Source organism: Sabethes cyaneus, chromosome 1, assembly GCF_943734655.1.
Source record: "Sabethes cyaneus chromosome 1, idSabCyanKW18_F2, whole genome shotgun sequence".
Classification (NCBI taxonomy): Eukaryota; Metazoa; Arthropoda; class Insecta; order Diptera; family Culicidae; genus Sabethes; species Sabethes cyaneus.
Window position 1 is genome coordinate 104,078,790 of NC_071353.1, and position 24,815 is coordinate 104,103,604.

Below are 24,815 nucleotides of genomic sequence, written 5' to 3' on the forward strand. Positions count from 1 at the left end.
GATTGTTAACCGGCTATAGATCGCTCCGAGCGAACCGAGTGATGACCTTGAGCGGGCAACCCTACCGAGAACGGGCCACCAATATTAACAAGTCACATCCGCCGTAGATTTGCCCACTCGCAGGTTCCCACATTCTAGATCGTGTAACGGCAGCAACAACAGCAACAACAATGGTCCATCCATTTTGAATATCAATAAAGACAAAAGCCGAGAAGGAGATTAGCTTCCTAATACGCACATTCCATTCGGAACGATCGGTTCGGAGGGCTCACGCAGTGAAACGAAAATGCGCCATCACCGTACACCGACCGCGAGGGACCCTTATGCCGCCGCACCGACAACCGGTAGGGTCCCGAAGAAAGACAGCAGATCTGCTCAGGAATTGCGCAATCAAAGCGACCGAGCAGATGAGCATCATCGATCAGGATCGATCGACGACGGCGACGACGCAAAAAAAAAATATCCTGTTTTCGGTGCTCCATCGGACACGGTGATGTTGGAGGTCAGAGCGGCATCGAGGGCACTCGATAATAATAGTAATAATCGTACAATTAAGTAATACAAAGTGATCGCGGACACAAAAAAAAATTAAAGAGCCTTTCGTGCTTCGGACTATGGTTGGCTTCTCGCTAGGTCCGAAAGTGCTTACGCATATTCACTATCGACTCTGGTTGGGAACGGTGCGATTGCCGAGGGTTCGTGAAGTGATCAGCAAGTGGCTCCTTCGTTGTTCCACATGTGAATGGGGTGGTAGGCGGAACGACGAAGGCACAGAAAAGCTAAGCGATGAATTAATGTTTCATTCATAAAAATCCTATGATTAAGCAAGAGTCGCGAGATTGTCGGCGGGTGCGCGCGAGTGTGTGCGGACGCGAACGAGAATGAAGAGATTAATAAAAATAAGCGAGATCCTACCAGCTTGAGATTACCGCAGTAGTGGCTTACGGCACTAGACAGAGGCTGGTCTGGTGGGACGTTGTGGCGATCAAACCCAACAAGGATTAGCTTGCGCATATATGCTAAATGAGGCGGAATTTCGGCTATGCTGCAAACCGACAGGAGTGAGCGGGAAAGCATAGATCGTGATCGTGACTAATCGCAACGTCGTCGACAACGACAACGACTAGATGAACTGTTGGAGCTGTAGTGGTTTTATGGAGCATGATTGACGGCCGCTCGTGCTGCTGGGACTTGAGGAGGGAAGAACTAACACGTTACAGCTGCTAGAGAGTGCTGATACAGATCAACCAAACAGCAGATCAGCCGGACAAGAACCGGATTCCAGAACGTTTGCAAGAACGAATGTCAGTGATCGTGGTCAAGGCCAAGGTCGCTTGCTGTTATTTTTTGGAATCCTGAGAGCCTTTAGAATATTTTGGTCCAGCTAGTTCCACAGTAAAATCGTTCCTCTATTAAGCAATGCAATTGTGCAGATCGACGATTCCATTCCGGTCATTGTACACTTTGGACGGTCTTGGTTTTTGGATACGTTGAAAATTGCAACACGTACGATTGCGTCGGTATTTTTCCGTCCATTGCTACCTTGCTTTCCTCCGAATAATAACATGCGATAAAGGCATAAAATTACCGAATATCAATTTTCGAACAGCAAAAAAAATCCAGTGTCTCGGTTCTGTCGGTTTGCACATTGCTGATAAAAATGCATTCCGTCGTTCGGTGGGGCGTTGAGGAATGCTTTGCCGTACGTCGACTTCAGTGTCGGGACCCCGTCTATGTCTGCTGTCTCGAGGCTCAAGGGGCAACGAGAATAACATGATCAGATTCGGCAAAATTATTCGTGTGTTAGGCATACCAAATACTGTTCTTACCCGTTCGATTGTTAATCCAAAGTCTGCGAGGCTCGATGTTCAATCACGAGAGTATGGCGACCACCTTTGTGTCGCCCGCAGACTTCAGCCCTGTCCTATCGGAAAACCAGTATTTTATGTCGATATCATTGTTATTTTTAATATGTACACAACAGCAAAAACAAACCCGCGCACAAATGAATTCATACGCGAGCCGATTGCTCGCTCGCGCATACATTTTTTTGCATGGTTGGAATCACTATACACCAAAACTATGGCTCTCTTTTTGACCGCCGGGGAAGAATGGTACTGCAGCGGGGAAATAAAAGGGAAATGACAATACACGAACCCTCGACACACCGTCCGTCGGCACCGTCGCAGTCGTCTTGATTGTTTTGAGCCAGCGCGACGACGTCGATTCCAGGTATAATGTTATTACTTTCTAAGACAGAAAAATTGCAATTCGCTGCCGCCGCTACCACCGTTACCGCCATCATCATATGACAAGCCGCTGACAGTCATTCACAAAGGAATTCCAAAATAAACGTTCTCGCGTCGTTCCTGGTTCTCGTGGCTCATCCAACGTCGCGACAAGCGAAAGGGCGTAACATTTTATCCGAGACGAATTGATTACTATCCGATCCGACCATGGTTGATGGATGATTTCTGAGATACTGAGTTAGCAATAGTAGAGTAGCACACGGCAAACAGCAATTGTTGTAATTGTTTTTTGTTGTAATAAGAGTGCGTTTTTATGTTATCAAAACTGAATCTTTTCCTGGAAACGTTAGCTTTGGTTAAAATTATTCAATATACCAGCTACATGAATGGAAATCGAAAACTCATACAAATTTTTCAACATTTTTAGAATAAATCTGCCCACAAAACTTAAGTAAGGTCTGATGTCTGTGTCGGGGCAGCTTTATTTATAGCAATCGCATTCCTCTGTCAATGGTGAATTAAACACTAGATTGCCGTGAGTTTTCGTAGATTAAAAATTGGTTCTAAGAGACAAAATGCATTCAAAAATTGATATATGCTTTGCGACTAATGTAGATTATACAAGGAACCCAATTTTTTTGACGTAGGACTACGTCTTACGGCAAGTTTTGAGATAGGGTGTCATTCAAAAAAATCGAAAAATGCGAGCGTCACGAAAAATGAAAGGTTTTGAGCGCTAATAGCTCAGCGGTTTTCCGATCGATTTTCAATATTCTTACACCAATCGATCGGAAAATCTTCTAAGAATTGACCCAAATGAAGAAAAGTATGGATTCTTGATGTTGGACTATTGAAAAGTTGAAATAAATGAACCAATGTTTTACCAGAATTCTCGCTTCGTGATTGGTTGAAAGATTCTTCACGGTGATCTAAACCTATACCAATTTGACATCTGTGCTTGGGAAGTAAGCCAAAACAAGTGACCAAGTTCCCTCGTTTCAACAAGATTGCTTAACATCGCGATTAAACCTAGACCATTTTGATGTCCTTGCTTGGGAAGTACATCAGAAAGAGTGACAAAGCCCCCTAGTTCCAACAGATTTCTTACGAACGCGATTAAACCTAGTCAAATTTGATGTCTGTGTTAGGGAAGTGTGCCAGAAAAAATGACACAAATTCGTCGTCCCAACAGATAGCAAATTCTTTACTGCGAGACGATTAAACCTAGGCTAATTTGATATCTGTGTTGGAAAAAGGTGCTACAGCTGTAGTGTTCGGTTATAATATGACTCTGTATGAATACGCATGCTAGTCGTTTCATTAGAAGTGTAGTGAAAAGATGTGCTGTTGATAAAATAGGATTGAATTGGTAAAATCTCTTCAACGTGGGGAACTATGGGTAATAAAAACAATCTTTAGTTTCAATAAGGTAGCAGGACAGCAATAGTTTGTGTTCTTGATTTTGTTAAATTGTTTCTTGATTTTGTTAAATTTTGTTGTTAAATATTGCTTTCCTGCTACCTTACAGAAATTAAAGATTGTTTTTATTGCCAATCGTTCCACCACGTTGATGAGATTTTACCAATTTAATCCCATTTTATCAACAGCACATCTTTTCACTACACTTCCAATGCAACGCAAACTTGCGCATCCACACAGAATTAAATTATAACCGAACATTACAGCTGCAGCGCACTTTTTCAACACAGATATCAAATTCGCCTAGGTTTAAACGTCTCGCCGTAAAAAATGTGCAATCTGTTGAGACAATTAACTTTGGCCATTTTTTCTGGCACTCTTCCCTAACACAGACATCAAATTGGACTAGGTTTAATCGCGTTCGAAAGAAATTTGTTGGCACGAGGGGGCTTTGTCACTTTTTCTGGCGTATTTCCCAAGCAAAGTCATCAACATGTTGTAGGTTTAATACTGGTGTTAAGAAATCTTGTTGAGACGAAGAAACTTTGTCACTTGTTTTAGCTTACTTCCCAAGCACAGATATCAGACTGGTATAGGTTTAAATCATCGTAAAGAATCTTCCAACCAATCACGAAGCGATGATTTCCAGTTGGATACTGCTTCATTATTTACAATTTTTCAATAGTACGTACTTTGGAATCAATAGGTTTCATTACTGGTGTGGAATGTGGATGCGTAGAAGATTTTCCGATCGATTGGCGTAAAAATGTTTGAAATCGATCTGGAAACCGTTAAGCTATTAGCGCTCAAAATCTTTCATTTTTCGTGACGCCCGCACTTTTCGATTTTTTGGAATGACACCCTATTCCAAGCCTTGCCGTAAGATGTAGTCCTACGTCAAAAACCCACTTTAATCCACCTACTAATGAAAAAGAACCGTTTGTTATGTCGCCTTATTTGTCATTTGAGAGAGAAATCCGCATGACTTTGGAACATAATTTCACTACTGACGAACTGATAACACACATAGAAGAAAATCCTTCTAAAACCATCGGCTTATACATTTTACACACTGGCGCCCTCTGTTATGCATGTTGTGGAGTACATCGTATTTGTAGGGCTTTATACTGTAGGGTTTTTACTTTTGTACGATTTTGTACGGTGAAAACTCGAAGCAGCACTCGAGCGCTGCAGTATGGCCATGTTGCTAAACATGCTTTTTTGAAAAATGAGTGATTTCTACATACACTCTTAAATGATTCTACCCGTAAATTGGTCGGATTTAGCTAAAGCTAGGTTGAAGCTACTCAAAATGTCCTTAAAGTGTACAAACTCAGATTTTGAGTAGTTTTTCATCAAAGAAATTGGTAGTAGGAACTTGAAAGTGCGTTATTTGTTATAGAGAATAATTCTATTATCGGTAGCAAGTAGCCAAAATTGGCTGAATTTTTTACCCAAAATTTGAGTTTGTACACTTCAAGGGCATTTTGAGTAGTTTCAACCTAGCTTTAACTAAATCCGACCTATTTACGGGTAGAATCATTTAAGAGTGTAGACGATGGAATTTATTTGAGTGTTTCATCTATTTGTCTGTGATTTAACTATTTGTTAACGCTTTATTAGTTGGTTCATATTACTTCTATTGATAATAATTGAAATCATTGAAATTTGTTTAGTCGTTCTAAAGTAACGCATTGTTAGAGAGAGAAATTTTGGCAAAACCGACAATTTTTTACCTATTTTGACAATTTTGGTCACCCTAAATTGGAAAGGGGGCACCTCATGCACCAAATCTAATACAATGAGCGTCTTATTTCGTCTATAACCAAGGCCAGGCCTCTGACAGGACGCCATATTTTTGTTGTGAGAATCGTAGCTCGCTCCTTACCCGCTAAAACTAACACACGGGCCACCTAAACTACAGCTTATGAATACTCTATCATCCAGGGCCCGATTTGTTGTGGACCCAAAACAGAAGCGGTCCAAAATCGCTGTTAAAAATTCATGCACAACAATGTGCCCCAGCGCTACAGTCTCTATATAACAGCAGATGGTATTTCATCCAATTTTACATGCAAGTGCTCCTTGTTGACAATTTTATTTGTAAAGTATTCCAGCTATTGCATGTTATATTGTTATATTGCGATATAATTTTAAGTCGTAATAATACCTTAACATTCCCATCAAGTACAACAAAAGAGCTCAGAGAGAAATGACAGTATGTATGTTGCTCTTCTGCCAGTATTTTTTGTTTTGATTATGCTTGCCAAGTTTGGCTCAAAATGGTGTCAAAACAAAAAATATTTCGCGAGCGCGTTATATAGTTCTATGAACTGTACAAAGATCTCCGCAAAAAGTATACGGTACAACATTTAAACAGCTCAAATGTTGCGGTTTCGACTATTTATCTAGGATATGATAAATAGACTCCCCTAATATCCCCAACAACGACCGCAAGCAAGACACTGGAAGAATAGCCAAATAAGGATGTTCTCTTTCTCGTGCTTTCAACAGCAAGGATTCCGTGAGCCAGCGGGATGCCGCAAAAAAGTTCCATTGTTCCCACCAGTACAGCTGCAACATATTAAAAAGAGTTGGAATAAAGTGCCAAAAGAAGACAGGAGCCCCGGAATGCACTGAGGGACAGATTTCGACGATGATATCTCAATGCTGCTGGTTGATAAAAAAATATTCCGGAAAATGCCTTGGTTTGGACGACGAAAGTTAGGGTAAGGGATCTAGTTTTCGACCCCGTGCTAGTTTTCGCACCACTGCTGAAACATTCATCAAATAGATTCCTAAGAAAAAGGTAGAGAAAAGCTATTATGTGGGATATTGTCAAGGTTGTTATTTAGCTAGAAATTTTGCAATACCCCACCATAATTTGAGTCTGTACGTCCAAATAATCAAGTTTTTTAAACTGGGACTGGAGTTCAAGTGTTTTTTGGCAGTGTTTGAAACGCGAAATTGTTTGAGTTCTAGATTTCGACCGGTCGAAAAAGCCTGCTTTATGCTTTCAAAGACGCTTGTTTCATTTTTCGACCTCGTTCAAAAGCCATTGAAGTGGAAACTAACCAGACCCGAAAGTAATTGTATGATTTCAGGCGTTTTCCGGGATTGCATTTCATAATTCATACATTTTCCATCTATTCTTTCAAAGGAGAAGGGTAATTGAAATAGTCTACAAAAAAGGTTTACGGTTTAGTTTTAAAAAATATAATACCAATGTGATATTACAGAAACGTTGCAGTTATTTTTTTGCATTAAATTCGTCAATTTAAACAACCCTCGACTTTGAAAATACATTACTTTGTACTTGGGTCGAATATTAGAACACCCAAGGGTCGAAAACTAAAACAACGGGTCGAAAATTAGCCCAATGAGATATTGAATTGAAACGGTTGTTTGTAATCCATTCGTTAGAATGCTCACGTCTAGCTTTTGCGGATGATTAAAAATTGTTTAACGCCGTCCAAAACACTGGCGATGCTTTGTTTTTTCAACAACAGCTAAATGTTTTTGCAAGCTGGTTGCGCTAAATCCGACCAAATGTTCTGTAATCAACTTTACGAGAAAAAATCAACCGATACACTTCGACTACAATCTCAAAGGAATTCCACTTAAACGAGTGGAACAAGCCAAGGATCTCGGTGTGTTACTTGATGTTAAGCTAACTTTCAAGCAACACGTTTTATTCTTTGTTGCCAAAGTCAATAGATAACTTGGCTTGATTATGCGAATGACACGAGACTTTAACGGCATTGAATGTAGCGCACTACGGGTCACTGGTCCAAGCTTCTCTAAAATACTGTTCCGTAGTATTGATCCCTCACTACTACAACGCTATCTACCTATGAGGAATACTCGTTGTCAACTCATCCGAATCGATACTCTCGAACTTCGCCGAGAAACAGCATGCGCCATTGTTGTAACGGATATCTTGACATCCAACAGCGACTGTCCTACCTTTCTTCGTCAAATCAACCAGAATGCACCAACGAGATCACTGCGGAGACTATCCTTACTAAACTAGCCTTTCGCCGGACCAACTACTAACAGCGCCGTCTCTGGTCTACAGCATTCGTTCAACCGAGTTACGCCAGGATTAGATTTTATTTATCACAACGAGTGTTACGGTCTAAATGTGTCTTTATGTTACGACGCTTTATGAGTTAGATAGTAAACTCCATTGGAGCAGATTTGCCTATTGGTAAATGGAATGAAGATCGCTGCTATTCAGGAAGTTCGGTGGCCAAATTCCGGAGAAAGAGGGCTCTGTGCAGTAGACTCTATTGCTGGTACTACTTTCATGTACCACATCTACTACAGTGACGATCGAAAGGCAGAACATGGAGTCGATTTCGTAGTGTTGGTAAAGCAGAAGCAACTGCAAGTTATTCGATGGAGTTCCGTAGATGAGCGTATATGTGTGTTGAGAATTAAGGGCAAATTCTTCAACTACAGTCTAATCAACGTATACGGACCGACAAATGTTAAATCCAATGATGCTGAGGACGATTTCTTCGACAGGCTCGAAAGGGCCTATGCTCAAAGTGGACCTACGGAGAGTGTTCAAAACAGGAGGGAGGGAAGGAAGGAGGAATTCTTCCCTCCTATCATTGGAAGACATAGCCTTCATCTGTCGACCAATGATAACGAGCTGAGGCTCATAAATTTCGCCGCAGCCGGAGGAACGGTCATCTGTAGCACCTACTTTCCACGTCTGAATATTCGGAAACACGCCTGGATGCATCCAAATGGAGACTAGCTCTCAGATCAGACCAAATATTGACTCTGACTACTATCTCGTCGTGTGTAATATTCGCACAACATTGTCGAACGCGACGAAGGCACGCACTGAGAAGGGGCTACGTATCAACACCCAGCGGTTGAGGCAGATGGCATGGCAGCGGAATACGCCAGAAAGCTTGATTAACGAATCGCAGAACAGCAGGAAGAAAGGGAAGAAGATATAAGTGCCAGAATGCCAGAGAGTGACAGATGAGAAGAACCAGGCTAGGAGTCGCGTGCTCACTGCGGCACGTCAGAAAAGAGAAAGGTACAAAGAGATTCGAGCAGCGAAAAAAAGAACCCGCCAAAAAACCGGGAGTACGACGAGCACGCACTTGCCGGGACGGAGGAGAGATTCGCCAGCAATGACACACGGAGTTTTTGCAAAACAATGAGGTGCAGGAATTTTGCCATGTGATGTGCGATGATGGTACTGGCAACGTACTTACTGATCACACGCCGGTAGCGGCCAAGTGAAAGGTGCACTTCCAGACGCTGTTGGATGGCGAGGTAAACACGGAGATTAGCAGGAACAGGATAAGAATTGTCAGCGAGCGATGGCCAAGCTGTGGAGCTACCAACACAGGAACTATCAACCAAGAAGGCAATCAGTGAGCTAAAAAACGTTAAGGGTACTGGGAACGACGGTATCCCTTCTAAAAGCGGGGAGCGAGTGGCTGTACGAAGCACCGGATCTGGGAAAAAGAAAAGATGCCGGAGGAACATTTGAATGGCCTCATTTACCCAATTTTTAAAAAAGGACATCGACTCGAGTGTAAAAACTATCGAGGCATTACATTGCTAAATTATGCCTATAAGGTGCTCTCCCGTATCGTGTTCTGTAAGTTCCGGTAGTACAACTTGTAGAATTATCATCTGTTTGTGTGCTTTAAGGTAGCATACGATTCATTTATACGAAATGAGCTGTGGCAGATAATGCTCGGTAACATGGTATTTCGATGAAACTAACTACGTTGATTCGTGCGATGGTGGATGAGTCGAAACCATGCGTCAGAATAGCGGCCGAGACTTCAGCCGCTTTCATGACGTCGAACTGTACTAATGGACTGTAGTAAGGCGATGCAGTCTCGAACCTGCTGCTTAACATTGCCTTGGAAGGTGCAATACGAAGAGCAAACCTGGAAAGGAATGGGAGTAATCATTACGAAATCGCACATGCTTCTTGGTTTTGCTGGAGACGTCGATAATCTCGGAATCAATCGTAGAGCAGTGGAAGAAGCCTTAGGGCCTTTCAAATGGGAAGCAGCGAGATTGGGACTTGTCATTAACACCGCCGTTAAAACGAAGTATATGGTTGCGCTGGTAGGAACATAAATCAGTCTGACATAAAGGAAGCTGATCGACAAGCTTTTAATCATATCCAAAAACACGAGTTCGAATTGGCTCGTGTTGTAAGTAATGGACAGCTAATCGACAATTATTTGTTAAGCATCTGACGAATTGTGCTCAAAGAGCCTAAATCAACGTAAATGACACGAACTTATACGCATAATCAAGGTATTTATCGAACCAATTATGTCGTTCTCCACCGGTAATTACAATGCGTCCAGCGCCGAGGTACACCGAACGCGTCACGCACGATAATAGATTTATGCTTTCTAGAGCGGAAGCAGAAGGGCGGCAGCAGTAACATAATGCGACAGCAGTGGGTTTTTATACTATGGAAGGGACCCTACGGAAGCAAAATGCCATCGGCATTGAGCTCGACAGGCGGAAAATGAGGCATTATTAATCGAGTCTTTCATTATTGGGGCCTAGCGTGAAGAATATTACTTTAAATGGGGCGAACCGTTCGGCTCAGGTTTATTGTAGTGGCTAAATGGTAGGCTTCCCGTACACGATTAAATTTGGAGTAGTAAATTTTGATATGGGACTCTCTAAAAACGATTAAGAGTTTCTGCCATTTAGTAAAATTGACAACTTCATAATTACCAAATTTTTACATGTGCTTTTGCGAACTCCGTTCCGAATTGCTTCTCATTATGTGCGGCTATCTGTAAATTGTACAGTCAATCAGCTTTTACAAAATATGAAAATTATTATGTTTCGATCCGAACAATGCGTACACGCAACTTTGTTCTTTTCAAAAAGCAGTCAAAACTTTGATGGAGCACCATCCTGTGCGGAACACAGAGAGAAGCATTTGTCTGTCGGAGATTACCGATAGGTGACTTGCGACTTTACATTGTGATCTTGTATGGTCCCTTGCCGCAACATAGTTTGTTCGGTTGATACGTATTAGGAGAATTGAAATCATTTCGATTGGCTGTTAGGGAGCGGATGATATTTCAATTTTATTCCATCGGAATGTACGGCAGATGATCCTGTGAAGCTGCAGATTGATTTCTAGCGAGAAGATCTCAGCAGTGATAAACAGGATATCATTATTAGGCTCTTAGTAGAGCTTTTAATAACTCCAATTACGTCTTACTCAACCTCTGGGATTGAAATGATTTTAAAGTCCAAATAATGGTGTGCTTCTAAAAGCTTTCCAGTCACCTGCCAGCGATATAAGTTCATCGATGCATGACGCATTTGTCACGCTGGAGCTGGGGAGCTGTAGTTTTACGCAATGCAACATTGTAGAGCCCCTGGTATAAATACACACACGGCCGTACTCGTGCTGGCGCCATGCACATAGGGCACCTAAACGAAACACTGCTATTACTGATAACAACAACCGACTGCATGCACATTTTCCACATTTTGCGAAATATGCTCTATCTAGACAATTGACGAAAAAATGAGTGCAAACTTAGAGCACCTCTACTATTGTGCACGTGTAAAAAATGAATCTGTGTGTGTGCACAATCCCTGCACAGCTAGCAAATCGAGGCCATTGGAGATAATGTTCTTTTTTATTCCTTCTAAGCAACCGCACGAGGTGAGATAACAGCTGCTCTAGGAATTGTTGTTCCATTCGGCTTAATGTTCGAAACTCAAAATTTTGAGATATTAGCCAAATTGTATTCGAAAACAATCATCAAAACTTGCAAACCATTCGGCTTCAGCTTCCACAGCCAACAACGCTGTGGAAAAGATACCACAATTGAGCCACGACAATACCGGCGTGATTCGCGAAAGCACGCCGGTCCAAACCGTGCCTCCTCGAGATCGAGACCCCGGGTGGATACCGAACGAATTCCTTCGCGATTGCCCCTGTCTTCTCACCACGAACACAATACGTTCGTTCGGCGTACCTACCAAGTGCAAACGACCGATCCAGCGGCATTTGCCAGCAAAAGGATAGGCCTTGCGCGCCGCATAATTATAACAAATGTTGAAAACGTAAAAACAACCTTATGAATTATTGGCCAAAAAGAGCCTCCTGCCGTCCTGCTCCCACCCGGGAGGGTTCCCTTCTCTTCTGCGTTGAGAATCCTACAATAAGTCGCTAACACGTTTTCGAAACCTACCGTCGCGGTTCATACCGCGCACCGCGGCCGGCTATTCAAATTCCGAACAGAGGATTTCTTTCAGCCCGAACGGATCTTTTTCTATTTCATCCCCTGCCGATGTGACGCATAACGTCGATGATGAATGGTCCTCTCGTGTATGATTGAATTCGGGATCGCCGGTTCATTGCTCAGGTAGATCGAAGACAGCGGTGGTGATCTTTTATTTATTTTTCAGCAGCAACAGCACAAGGTCATATCGGACTCAAACTTAGCCTCAGGAATTGATCCTTTTCGTGCGTTAATTTGATTCGCTAGAAAGATTAGCTTTACTAAACTATAAAGTTTGCCATGGAGAATATTAAATTTTTTCAGTAACTAAAGTCTGACTAAAAGTTAATCTGGACGCCCCTCGTGCGTCACCGGCATGCCTATTGTGGTAGGAACTGGAACCATTCACCATAACTTTGTTTTTATGTTTTATAAAGAACAACTGGTGCACGTTTCGTCAAAATATTGCACCACGTTGCGAAGCAGAACAGAATGGAACTCGAACAACGTAAAAAATCTTGCACAAACACCTGCAAAAACTAAAGTGGTCTGGATCAAAGTTGGCTAAAGTGTTAAAATTGCCAAAAACAACACTGTGTAATCTGAAGGCTTATAACTCTACTAGCACGGTTGTTACAAAGTTGTTGTGGTAACCGAAATATGATTAATTTCAGTCGTTATTCAGTTGCTACTTGCTACTTGGGTGGGAGATCCTAGGTAACTAGGAAAAGCAACAAAGACCTTTCAAATAAACCGAAACTAGGGACCGAGAGCTGAGGAGAAAGATATTGAGGTCCTGTCATCCGGGATATGGCTAGAAGGTACGATATCTCAGCTATCATACCACGCAGAATATTCTCGCTCGAAAGGCTATAGTGCCAGTAAACATCCGAATCGGCACTTGAAGCAGCATATGGTAGCCAAGAAGTGTGCTAGGCAATTGTACGAGCAAGTTTTGACGAAATTTAACGGATGTATTTTGATGGACGACGACACTTACGTGAAAATTGGCTTCAAACCACTTTCCAGTCAAAAAGTTTACATTACAACTCGGTGTGGCGATCTGTCAGGCAATTATAAGTTTGTGTTTGCGGATAAATTCGCAAAGAAGACCATGATCTGGCAAGGAATGTGTATCTGTGTACTGAAGACCACGGTAAAGCTCCGTGTTTGGTGATTTCGGGACCGGGATTGATGACAATTGATCCGTTTGAAGCGAGTATTGATTGAAAAACTATCGGAATTTTCAACTAAGCGGCGCAAATCTGTATGTGTTGCTGTACCCGTCAAAAATTATTTGCAGATCAGTGGCTGAGAAGTTGTTCCCTGCCCGACGTATTCACCAGACTTGGCCTGATCTGTGAGAGTATACTGCATCATTTTTACTCTTTTAGCATTTCACATGGGAGTATTTGAACCGAAAAGGTGGTCAGAAGTATTGTTATGCCTTTTTACTAGAAGTGAAAGAACGGGGAGTAACAACTACTATTACTATTAGTTAGGCGCTCTCTACTTTGACGTGTCTCGAACTAACGAATAATTTATTACCAATTTATTTCATTAACAGCCAAAGGAGTATTATTTTTTTACGAAATAGTTTTTCCCTCAGAATATGGAGAACAAAGCTTAGGCCCAAAATAGAAGCAAGTGGGTGCCGGTTGTAATGAAAATGCGCTTTGAGCTTGCCGAACAAGATTTTCATATACCTGAAAATGTCCGCCACTTTTCCTCTTCGGGTTGTCGCAATTTGGTTGGCACCAAAGCCTTCTTATAAGTCAACATTCCCAGCTTGTTTGTGACATCTCGGACGGAAACGTTGGGGTGCTGCTCGGGGTGAAAACCTCTCTATTTTTCTCGTAGCTGCGGCCTTCGGCTTTTGATTTTGCGATCCTGCTTTGCTGGCGGCCGACAAACGTTCCACGAACATGTTTATTTCGTTGGTGACAGATAATTTGGCCAGTTTCAATGATTTTGATAACCCTCCGTGCGTACATAGTTCAGACTTTCGCAGAGCGCAAGCAAAATTAGGTCAAAATGTCAAAATCAAAACATAGGTATCATTCACGTGCAAAACGAGGGGTGTCCAGCTTTAAAAATGCACGAATAAGAGGAACACGTCAAGTTTAAGTGTAGCAAATTTTGATTGTAACACCCTTTAATGCTTATCCATCGTTATACATATTTGTATTATATTTTGATAGGCAATCAAATTTAAGGCATTTCCTTCTGACCAGTTTTTCCAGTGGTCGGTATCTTGTAAGATTGGGTCCCAATCCCAATCCTAAGAGAATACAAACAGTGCTAATTTTTATATTGTGGTTACTAGGGACCGTGCAATTATCAGTTTTAATTGATTAGATAAGTACAAAACTGGTGTCGTAGGGAAATCTTCGGTACTGAAAACTTGCCCGTCCGGGAATAGTATCCACCTTTTCGCGCACCTCATGGCGACTAGTGGGCACACTTTTCGAAAATGTTTATGTGCTTTTGGCAACTCCACTCACGTAAGCTTGATAGTTCTACAACAATGAAGGGTGGAAATATCAACTTGATGCGAATAAAGTTGCCAAAGGTATGCTAATATTTTCCGAAGGTTTTACCCACTAGCCGCCATTGCGTACGCGAAAAAGTGGATAGCATTTGGTTTTAACAAACCAAATTGTGAATATCCAACGTTTATCCGAACAGAGCAACTCGCCGATGGGCTTTGAACAGTAGGGGGTACATTTAAGCAAACAATGTTCTGTGCGACTGAAAACCCCATTTGTACAATTATTTGATTCATTTTGAAACGGACTGAATGACAGAAAAAAAAATCTTCACTACTTTCTCCAGTCTTATTCAATTCGGCAAGGTGACAGTACCGGCTGCGGTTGACGTTACGTGCTGTGCTCTTTAAAATAATACCACACTAACTGCCTGCCCGTATGCTGATACTGCAGATTAGATAAGATAGCACGCACACTAGAAAAGATACTTAAGATCGGCTCGCGCTCGGCGGAGGAAATTGGGTCAATTTTTTAAAGATCCACGCCGACGTGTTCTCATTTGTTTCGTAGCCATGCGGCTTCTTGTTTGTGGTGAGGAGAACATTATGTTATTAATAATTTTAAATGTTAAGCGAAGCACGGTGCATATAGAGGAGCGGAATGTACTCGAAACAAGAAAAAAATGGTGTCGTATTCATTAATAGATAACTGGCCATGCCTCTGTCGAGAAGAAAGCAAACCGCAAGTCGGTGTCGGCTAAATAAAGCTTTGCTAGCGTGTTTGAAGTATGAAGTTGACTCGTGCGAAGTTCTTATTTGAGAAACGAAAAACAAATAAGAACTGATTGTTCCGGTTACTAGAAATAGTCTATAAGTATTTGTAAAAAGTTTTTTTTTGCACTCACGAACTACCGGACCGTTACACGGCTACCATCACACCTCCTACTCGGACAGTTCGTTGACCGATTGCGCATACAACTACCGCCATGTGCGAGATAGCGACAATTATGTAGGTATTAATAGATATAAGTTGCGTGACGTGTACTAACGAGTGTCGCGTGCCATTAGTTTTTGGCCATTAGCAGTAAGGTCGGTTAACTTTAATTGATCTGCCGATCGTCAATCGATCATCAGACAAGAAAACTTCGACATGAAAGATCACTTAACACGTACATTTTTTCGTTCGCTTTCAGGGATGGGAACTTCTAGTTCTAAGTCGGTTAAAATGGGACGTATCGACGGTGACACCGCTGGATTTCCTCGAGCTGCTGCTCTGCCGGCTACCCATCGAGAACAAAAAGTGTCACGATATTACAACAGAGAAAGTGAGAAAGCACGCACAAGCTTTCATCTCCCTAGCAGCTAGAGGTAAGTGCAAATTCGAACTATTTTCATCAAACAATTATAATCCAAACCAAAAGCGGCTCGTCGTCGGTTATTAGAGGGCCCGCCTGGCAACATCAACATCGGCGATTTTATCTCCTTCGAATGCTGTATCTGTTCTGCGCAGTGGTGCGAGTCGTCATGCTAAAATTTTATGATATTGCGCAAAACGTCTGAGCACGAGGAAACAACGAAAGCGAAACGACCAATCACAAACCCTTGAGGCAGTGCAGTTTACCACCCAAAAACTTTACCTCTTTCTTCGGCTGCGTAAGTTTGTGAAACTTGCCCGATGCGGACGATAATGCTGACCATGACACTGATGAATGGTAGAAGAAGGCGCCACGCTAGAAACAACGAAGCATTAGTTTATGTTTGGTCTCTCGCTCTTACGAGAAAAGTTACTAATGATGCCGCAACCTCATGCTGCTCCATCTTGAATGGCGGCGTCTTTCTGTTTCCGAGCATAAATATTTGAGCATATTTTTACGACCAGTCGCTGTTGTCGTCGTCGTTATCGTCGTTGTCGTTTATTTCTTTTCTTCCCATAATATTTGGTGGTGTTAAGTTAGTAACCCGAAGATGTGCGAGGAATGCATGATTTACCCAGGTCCGGTTTTTTTGAATGAAATCAATCAGCTGAGTTGATGATGCTTATTTAGGAAATGTAAAATTTTGCAGTTTTTGTTTAATCTTTTACACGACACCGGTTGGTCAATGTGGCGAATGCTGCCAACACTGCCGAACTATGTGATCCTGTCCTGGGTCGTAAATCTTTTGCTTGATTCGCTTGAATTCTTTCTGTTGTAACCGGACGGACAACTCTACAAGTTGTTCGTGTGTTTGTTTGTTTGTTGTTTCGTCTAACCGTCTTCACCGCCATCGATCCGAATGGTCAGAATGTTATGGTAACCTTGAACTTGATTCACTCCTAGCGATGCCAAATCAAAAGCCAATCGACATGCTTAGGTCCTTCGCCCTCCCGGGGAAGAGAGCTGAGCACAGCTGAGCAGAATATCTGCTAGTTTCCTTCAACTCGTGTTTTGGTAGAATTTCAATCAATTTAGAATCTTAATAAACTGCGTGTTGTTTGATATGCTGTTTAGCACAGTTTTAACACTAAATCTATACACATATACAAACCTGATCGCTGGACCAAGTTTATTCGGAGATATGTCAAGACAAACAACACAAACAAACAAGATGTATTCATTACAACAAGATCGTGAATAGTTTGTTTCAATTGAACCAAGACCAAGTTGATGTCTGTCAAAGTAAAGAGTTAAAACACTATGCTTTCTATAAAATCAGAAGGATTGTGTTACAAACTTCGAAGTAGAAAGACTTGGAAGGTTGAGAAATCGTGGAGAAAATGACTCCAAAGAATATTTCAGCTAAATTTTCACGTTCGTCGCGTTTGTTTACAGTTGCACTGACAATCATCACACTGATGTCTGTGGTAGGAAAACACCTCGTTTTTCAGCAAATGTTCTGAAAATCGCAAAAATAAGACATGAACTGGCATTTGGAAACTTTTCAATAGTGCACACTTTGAAATCCATAGTGTCGACGTAGAACTATACCTTACCACAGGGTGTCATGCCAAGATTTAGATTCAAGCCAGTGTCATGAAAGAATGAAAGATTTTGAACGTTAATAACTCTTCCAATTTAGAACGGATTTTGATGGATCGCATACCGTTTGGTTCATAAAAGGTCTAGGAATTGTGCGGTTTTCATGAAAAGATTTTTTCTAATCGCTAGACAGTGAAAATTAACGAATTGTTTTGAGGTTAAACTTAAAATATTTCTTCATGTTCTGCATAAGCAAATCATATCATGTTGATTATGACGTTTGACCAATTTTTAATTTGCACGTCGCGAGGCTAGCGGGATTCAAATTGAAAAGTGTTAAAATATTGGTCTGTTCACTAACAATTCCATTGAAACTCAAAATTTGGTTCGCTTTTGATCGCTATTTCCATTTTTGTGGTTACTTCTTGGTCACTATTTATAAATATTATTATAAGGGAATGTTTTATTCGAGTATCTTCATGGCTCTCACCGGCTCTGTCTTTTGACTTGTCACTAGTTGACCCATTTTTTCTACAATAAATCGGTAACTATAACATTTTTTTCGTCGGTAAGATCAATCGATCATCGCGCCCTAACTGATTTGTTTGCACAATCATTGAAGCCTGTAAGAAGATTTCTCAACTCGCATTAGCTACGTTCCATCGGCATTCGGCAAGGTGTGATGCTGCCTAATGGTCCAATTTACGAGCCCGAATTATCTCTAAATTTCGGTTTTAAAACAACCCATTTTATCCCAAAACCGAATCAATACGCCGAACGTGTGCCGCACCCCAGTAAGCGTAGGCCTATTCGGATTAGCACGGTTGTTACTCCACGTGGCAGGCTCTGAGCGTTCAGTCCAATTACCACCATGACTAGCGTTTCGGTTCCCTTGCCTCCGCTCATCCGGGTTGCTCTCCATTTTTTCGTACGATCTTCTTTGCGTTCGTTCGAAACAGAATTACATAACGATGAATCTGTTTCCAATCATTTTAAACCTTTTAATTACAACATCAACAACAGGTTAGTAGTCGTTTATACAATTCAAATCTCAACCAATTCAGCTTTCGATATAGGCTTCGAAATGGGAAATTTCCAGCAAACCTCCATGCGCGAGAAAAACATACATAATGGCTGGTTAGAGGCCTATCCCCGGGGCCTACTAGCAACGATTTGCATTTTGTTCAAAATTTATGACTGAGAACTTTGCAGCCCCTTTCTGTGGTGAACCTTTGTGAATGAAAATGTTCTCCAATCCACCTTTCAGCGTCAGTTAGCCTTTCTAGTCAATAACCAGCAGTAAGTTATATAATAGAAATTTGAAGAAAAAAAGGAATATTACCTAGTATTTATTTTGCAGTGTTAGTCTACGTTTTTGACGTGAGTGTGTGGTTTTTCCATCTGGACGAAGCTCGGACAGAAGATTAAAAGCAAAAGTGTTGTAGCCACCGACGATGTTTCCTCTTTGTATTTAGCTTCTTCATTTCCCGGGGATATATGCAAATGTGATAGCTCACAGATATTATTCAGAGATTATGGCGAAACATTATTGACCTACCTTAGTCCTATCGAGAGCTGGCAGAAGCCAGTAAAATAGTGTGGATTATTAGCTTCAGAGATTTAAGCATATTCCGAGCGAAGTTTGTGTGAAGCTGTTTTTCTTTACGCTGTGCGCTAACCGAAAATTTATCGCATATCTACGAGATCTACGAGTTCTCACGCCTTAGTCTCAGTTGCGACGCTAAGGAATTTAACCACCACCCCCAATTGAATCATCTTTCAACGGCTTGTTGGCTGAAGTACACAAAGTAAAAATGCGCCGACAAACGCCATCCGAGCTGAACGGAAACGGCGAGAAAACATTGTATTGATTTTAATTATTTTGTTGTGTTTATTTAATTTAGCAATTATTAGCACACTCTCGTTCGCTCGCTCCGTCCCACATTCATCTTCTCCAGTTTCCTAGTAACCCTGGGTTGAGCCCAGCGGTCCACGACACGACAAAATAAGTCGTATTCGCACTGGCTGAGAGCAGTACATATTTATAAGAAAAAAGTTTCAAACAATATTTGTTTACCAAACGTCACATACGCTTTGGCAAACGCTCCGCCGGTCCAGGGCGGTTGTCATCTCGTAACATCATACGACCCGGCTGGTTCAATTGCCTGTCGTCTTATCTTACTAGCACATTCTCCGTACTACACCGCACCGCGCTACGAGAGCCCCTTCGTAAAGGCCTGCAGGATGCGAGCGCTTTTGTTTGTCCAAGCCAATTCCCAACACGTTCACCCGAGGTTGACACTCTCGTGTGGACCTTGAAATCTCTGGGACCAGCCTGCTTTGTTGGGGTATGTCATGGACATGCTTGGGGTTCGTTTACGTCTAAGGCTGATCCTTAAGACCACCGACGTGAGCGACGATCAGCTGCTGCTGACTGGGAATCCGTGTCTGAACTGAACAGTAACTCGTCGGTGGCCGGAGAAGTAAAATAAACAAGTGACTTAATCTGGTTTGATTAATACGCAGCAAATTTGTCACAACTAAGACGTTATCGGGTTGAGTCGCGCAAGTTGCACTGTTTGTTAGGAATCATTTGTTACAACAATCAAATCCGATTGTAAGCTGAGTCGTTTTACGCTCGATTTGCAGCTTAAACAAAATTTTTCAGTAAACAATCAATTGATTCATTGTATCCAGAGACACGAGTTGAATATCCAGCAATATGAATTGAAACTCCGTATTCTTGAAATGAAAATTAACGTATTCTTCTTTCAGATCATCACAATTTGTTCATGAACTAACGGATTGGTTCGATCTCACTAATAGTGTACATTCTAACCATGTAATAGTTTATTCTGTGTTAAAATATTTCAAAACAAAACAAAATGGAAGCACGTAGGAAGCAATCTATAATCTATAATCCTTTCTAAGTTAAGGCTCAGACACAATGCATACGGATTTTACTACGTTGCGGCAATTTGACAGTTTTTCCATGGGTTCACGTAATTGTAATTAAACTAAATACAAAAATTGCAGTCTCATTATAGCAAAGCAAAGCAAAGCCTAGGTGCTACATTCCGATATCGAAACTTGACCTTCTGTTTTTGTACGACAGACTTCGCAGCCAGCTGTTAGAGTACAGGACAATTGCAGGGCCAGTTGCTACGATCCTATTGACTCAGACAGACTCTCCCAGCCGAGATTCGAACATACGACAACTGGCTTATTAGTCCAGCGTCATACCTCGAAACCAACTGGGAGCCTTAAGTCTCATTAGTCTCATTATATAGTTCCACAATTAACAAATTTTTGATAAAATTTGTTTGAGGATTCACCAAATTCGTATAACTGTGTTCCACCGAAGAAAACGTACGGATGCAAGCAGTGATAGGTTCATTGAATCTAAATGCTGTACGATGCGATTCAGGTTGCAGTAATCCAACGGAACGAAGAGAACGCTGAGGAGCACGACAGCCAAGCAATGAAAGAATATTCGGCGAATCGATTTCTCCGTTCAACAACTTCTGCGTCGTTCTAAAGTATCTAGACGACATCGTTCAGGATACGAAGGATGATTCACAGGTTCACGCCACGGGAGATCACGTAGTGCTACGCGAATAAATTTTTTCTGCACTCGTTCCATTCTAAATGTCCAGGCTACTTGATAAGAAGTCCAGATCAGATTCGCGTTTTCCAATAATGGTCATACAAGGCTTTTAAACAGTACAGATCCTTAAAGTCCGGTCCGATCTTTGTTATAAAACCGACCTGCCGGGTTGCCTTTGAAATTACATTCGAACGATTCTGATTAAAACATAGCTTGGTATCGAGAACAACGCCCATGTCGTTGACATGTTCAACTCTCTTAAGTACTTGGCCATCAATGTTATGTTCGAACAATATAGGGCTGACAGTTCGATGGAAGGTCTTAATCTGACATTTAGCCGTGCTGACGATAAGCCAGTTTGACAGCATCACCGGAGGTCACAGGTTGTCCTCTAACCTCAGGTAGTATCAGCAGCTCAGGAAGGTTATCCGGGAAATCCTCTTTAATCCCTGGTGCTGGTGACCAAGTCTTGTTACATCTCCACGCCTATCATTCCACCAGAGGCATCCGTATCGATCGGATTACGCACTGCCGGCCTACCTTCGAGCATCATCTCCATACCTTCTTCGGTGTTCTGCACCTAACTTTGGAACCTGTTGGTTTCGAGACGAACACCTTTTTTGCGGTATTGTTTTCCGGCATTCTCACAACCTGTTCCGCTCATTGTACTCTTCCAGCTTTAGCAATTTTCTGGATACTGGATTGTTGAAAAGCTCCACCCTTCCCCTCCATACACCGTTCTCACATACACTGCCAAAGGTGGTCCTAAACACACGACGTTCAAAAACGGCCAGTGCTTTCAAGTCCCCGTTGGTCATTGTCCGCGTTTCGTGCCCATAGAGGACTGCTGGCCTTATTAGCGTTTTGTGTATAGTGCATTTGGTACGGGGGTGAAGCTTACCAGACCTTAGGGTCTTGACGTATGAAGCATAACTTCCGGCAAGAATACTTCTGCGGATTTCTCTGATGCAGTTGTTATTCGACGTCATCAACGACTTGAGGTATACAAATTCGTCCACGACCTCGAACTCATCCCCGTCGACTACCGCACTTACTGGCAATGCGAGCTCGATCGCGTTCGGTTCCTCCTGCTAACAGGTGCTTGGTTTCAGACGTATTTACCGCTAATCCAACCTTTACTGCTTCACGTTTCAGTTTGGTATACTGCTCAGCAACCGCCTGGAACGTCCTTCCGACAATGTTCACGTCGTCAGCGAAATAGATAAACTGGCTAGATTTATTGGAGAACGCCCCCCGCTTGTTGAACGCGATATTGAATAGGAGACAGAAAATACCATCGCCTTGTCAGCGCAGGCTCAAGGCATTGCGCATACTCAGTAGCGACTCCAGGTAACTTCAGTCGTTCCAGATTGTACCGTGACGGGCTACGGTACAGAATGTTGGTTACAACGGAAACCGTTGATCAGAATCGATGTTTGCGCCACGACAGGTTCTTACGTGGCTAATATCCGAGAAGTTCCTTCCATCAATCAAAACGTGGTCTATTTGTGAGTCCATTTGTTGTGGTGATCTTCAGGTGTACCGATAGAGGAGGCTGTGCCGGAAGCAGGTAAATGGTGTACCCATTCCTATACGAACGTACCGCAGACCTCTTCCATCATAGCTCCTGTAGCGTTACAATGCGTGTTTCAAACGGGTTTGGTAACACGCCCGAAATCCTCACAGAGCACTGAACACCATCCATCGTGGCTGTAATCAGTCTTGTCAGCTTGTTGGGAAAACCGTTTACGTCCATAATTTTCCATAGTCCTTCACGGCCGATAGTATTGTAGGTGGTCTTGAAATTTATGAATAGGTGATCGGAGGAGGATTCGGAGGATTTGTCGTAGCACAAAGATTTGGTCTGAGAATGCACTTTATAGGCGGGATTGAGATTGGTGATCGCTCGATTGTTCTCACATTCCAACTTGTCGCCCTTTTTTGCGTATTGGGCATATTACTCCCTCCTTCCACTCTTCTGGTAGCTACTCTGCTTTTTTGCAGATGCAGATTTTTTTTTTAGATCCTGACTATCAGCAGGCAGGTAGTCGTCTTGATAAATTCCGCTGCGATGCCCTCTTTGCCAGCTGCTTTGTTGTTCTTGAGCTGCTGGGGTCGCCACAACACCATCATCCGCCGTACTGACATAGTCATTCTTGCTGCTTGGCATTCCGTCCCCGTGCCATTCCGGTGCTCATTATAGTGCTACTTCCACTTCTCGCTCACCTCACCTCTTGGTCCCAACATATTTCGGGTCGCGGTACAAAGCCTTTGCGGAATACGTTCAATTTCTTGTAAAATTTACGCGTTTCCTGAAAACGATGCAGCTGTTCCATGTCCTCGCACTCCATTCTTTCCGGGCGGCGCTTCTTATCCCGTAAAAAAGCAACGCCCGCAGTGTATTCTTCTCGTCTGACATCCTCTGGCGTTCCTCGTTGAATCAGTCGTTGCCATCTTCAACTCATTTCAGTGAATCTGATGGCACCCTCCTCTGAGCTGTTGATGGCTGCTTTAACGCTATCCTAGCAGTCCTCGAGAGGGCCTTCGTTTAGCTCTCCCTCACCCGGCAGCGCAGGCTCAAGGCATTGCGCATACTCAGTAGCGACTCCAGGTAACTTCAGTCGTTCCAGATTGTACCGTGACGGGCTACGGTACAGAATGTTGGTTACAACGGAAACCGTTGATCAGAATCGATGTTTGCGCCACGACAGGTTCTTACGTGGCTAATATCCGAGAAGTTCCTTCCATCAATCAAAACGTGGTCTATTTGTGAGTCCATTTGTTGTGGTGATCTTCAGGTGTACCGATAGAGGAGGCTGTGCCGGAAGCAGGTAAATGGTGTATTCATTCCTATACGAACGTACCGCAGACTCCTTCCATCATAGCTCCTGTAGCGTTACAATGCCGAACTTGCGGGTCCTCAATAGGTTGAAAAAGAATGGGGATACTTTCTAGAAAAGGAGGTCGGAGAACCATATTGACGGTACTGTTTAGCGTGCAACACTGACACGAGGATGATGATTCCCCCTTCCCTGTTAGTATACGAACTTAGTTTCCACCGGAATTGGTTACCCGATCTCCGCTAAGGTTGCTCGTATCCTGGCTGGTACCACGGGGAAGTAGGAATAGGAGTTGCAGGCTAAGAGGCTACCCGATCAGGAAGACCTTACAAAATTATAACAAATCTTGTTATTTTGTTATCAAATTTTTTTACAACAGTTGTTATCAATTTGATATATTTGATCATATTATTACAACCGTTGATATAAATTAGCCTCCGTAAGTGGTTAAAATATCAGAAATTATAAATAAACTGCCTCTAATTAATACCATAACTACTAATTTATAACAAACCATGTAATGATTTTATCTGTAACACATTGTGTTAAAAGTTAATTGTCAAAATTTCAAGATATTTCAAAAATAACACTGCTAAGAAAGATATATTATAAAGTATTAGTAACTGTGAAGTGACGTATTTAATATACTTTTAAAATGATGATGGTAATTAAAATAAGTTTTGCAAGTAACATATTTTCTTATAAAAGTAATTTGCAAGTAACATATTTTGTTATTATAGCGAAATGTGTCATTCTTAGTGGTGGAATCTATATAGCTCATTCATAACTCAATGTGCCTCTTGTATCTGAATCTGTTACAAACTTGAATTTGCTTCCTAATTAGCTTATTTTCGATTTGTAACATAATATGTTAAAAATATCAAAATGTGTTATTAAACAGATATAATCTTGTTATGGCCTCCTGATCGGGTATGAACCACAATGGGATTTAATTTACGCATTATCGAGACGTTAACCAATCGCACATGTCCCTTAT

At 42.0% G+C, this 24,815-nt stretch overlaps 1 protein-coding gene across 1 annotated transcript in view; it reads left to right on the forward strand.

Annotated features, from left to right (window-relative positions):
* The window catches only part of LOC128733066 (G1/S-specific cyclin-D2), a 142,513-nt gene that overhangs the window by 75,848 nt on the left and 41,850 nt on the right, over nucleotides 1-24,815 (forward strand). Inside the window, exon 3 of the mRNA XM_053826650.1 lies at nucleotides 15,608-15,782. Within this exon, the coding sequence (XP_053682625.1) occupies nucleotides 15,608-15,782 (175 nt within the window). The remainder of the gene's footprint in view (nucleotides 1-15,607; nucleotides 15,783-24,815) is intronic.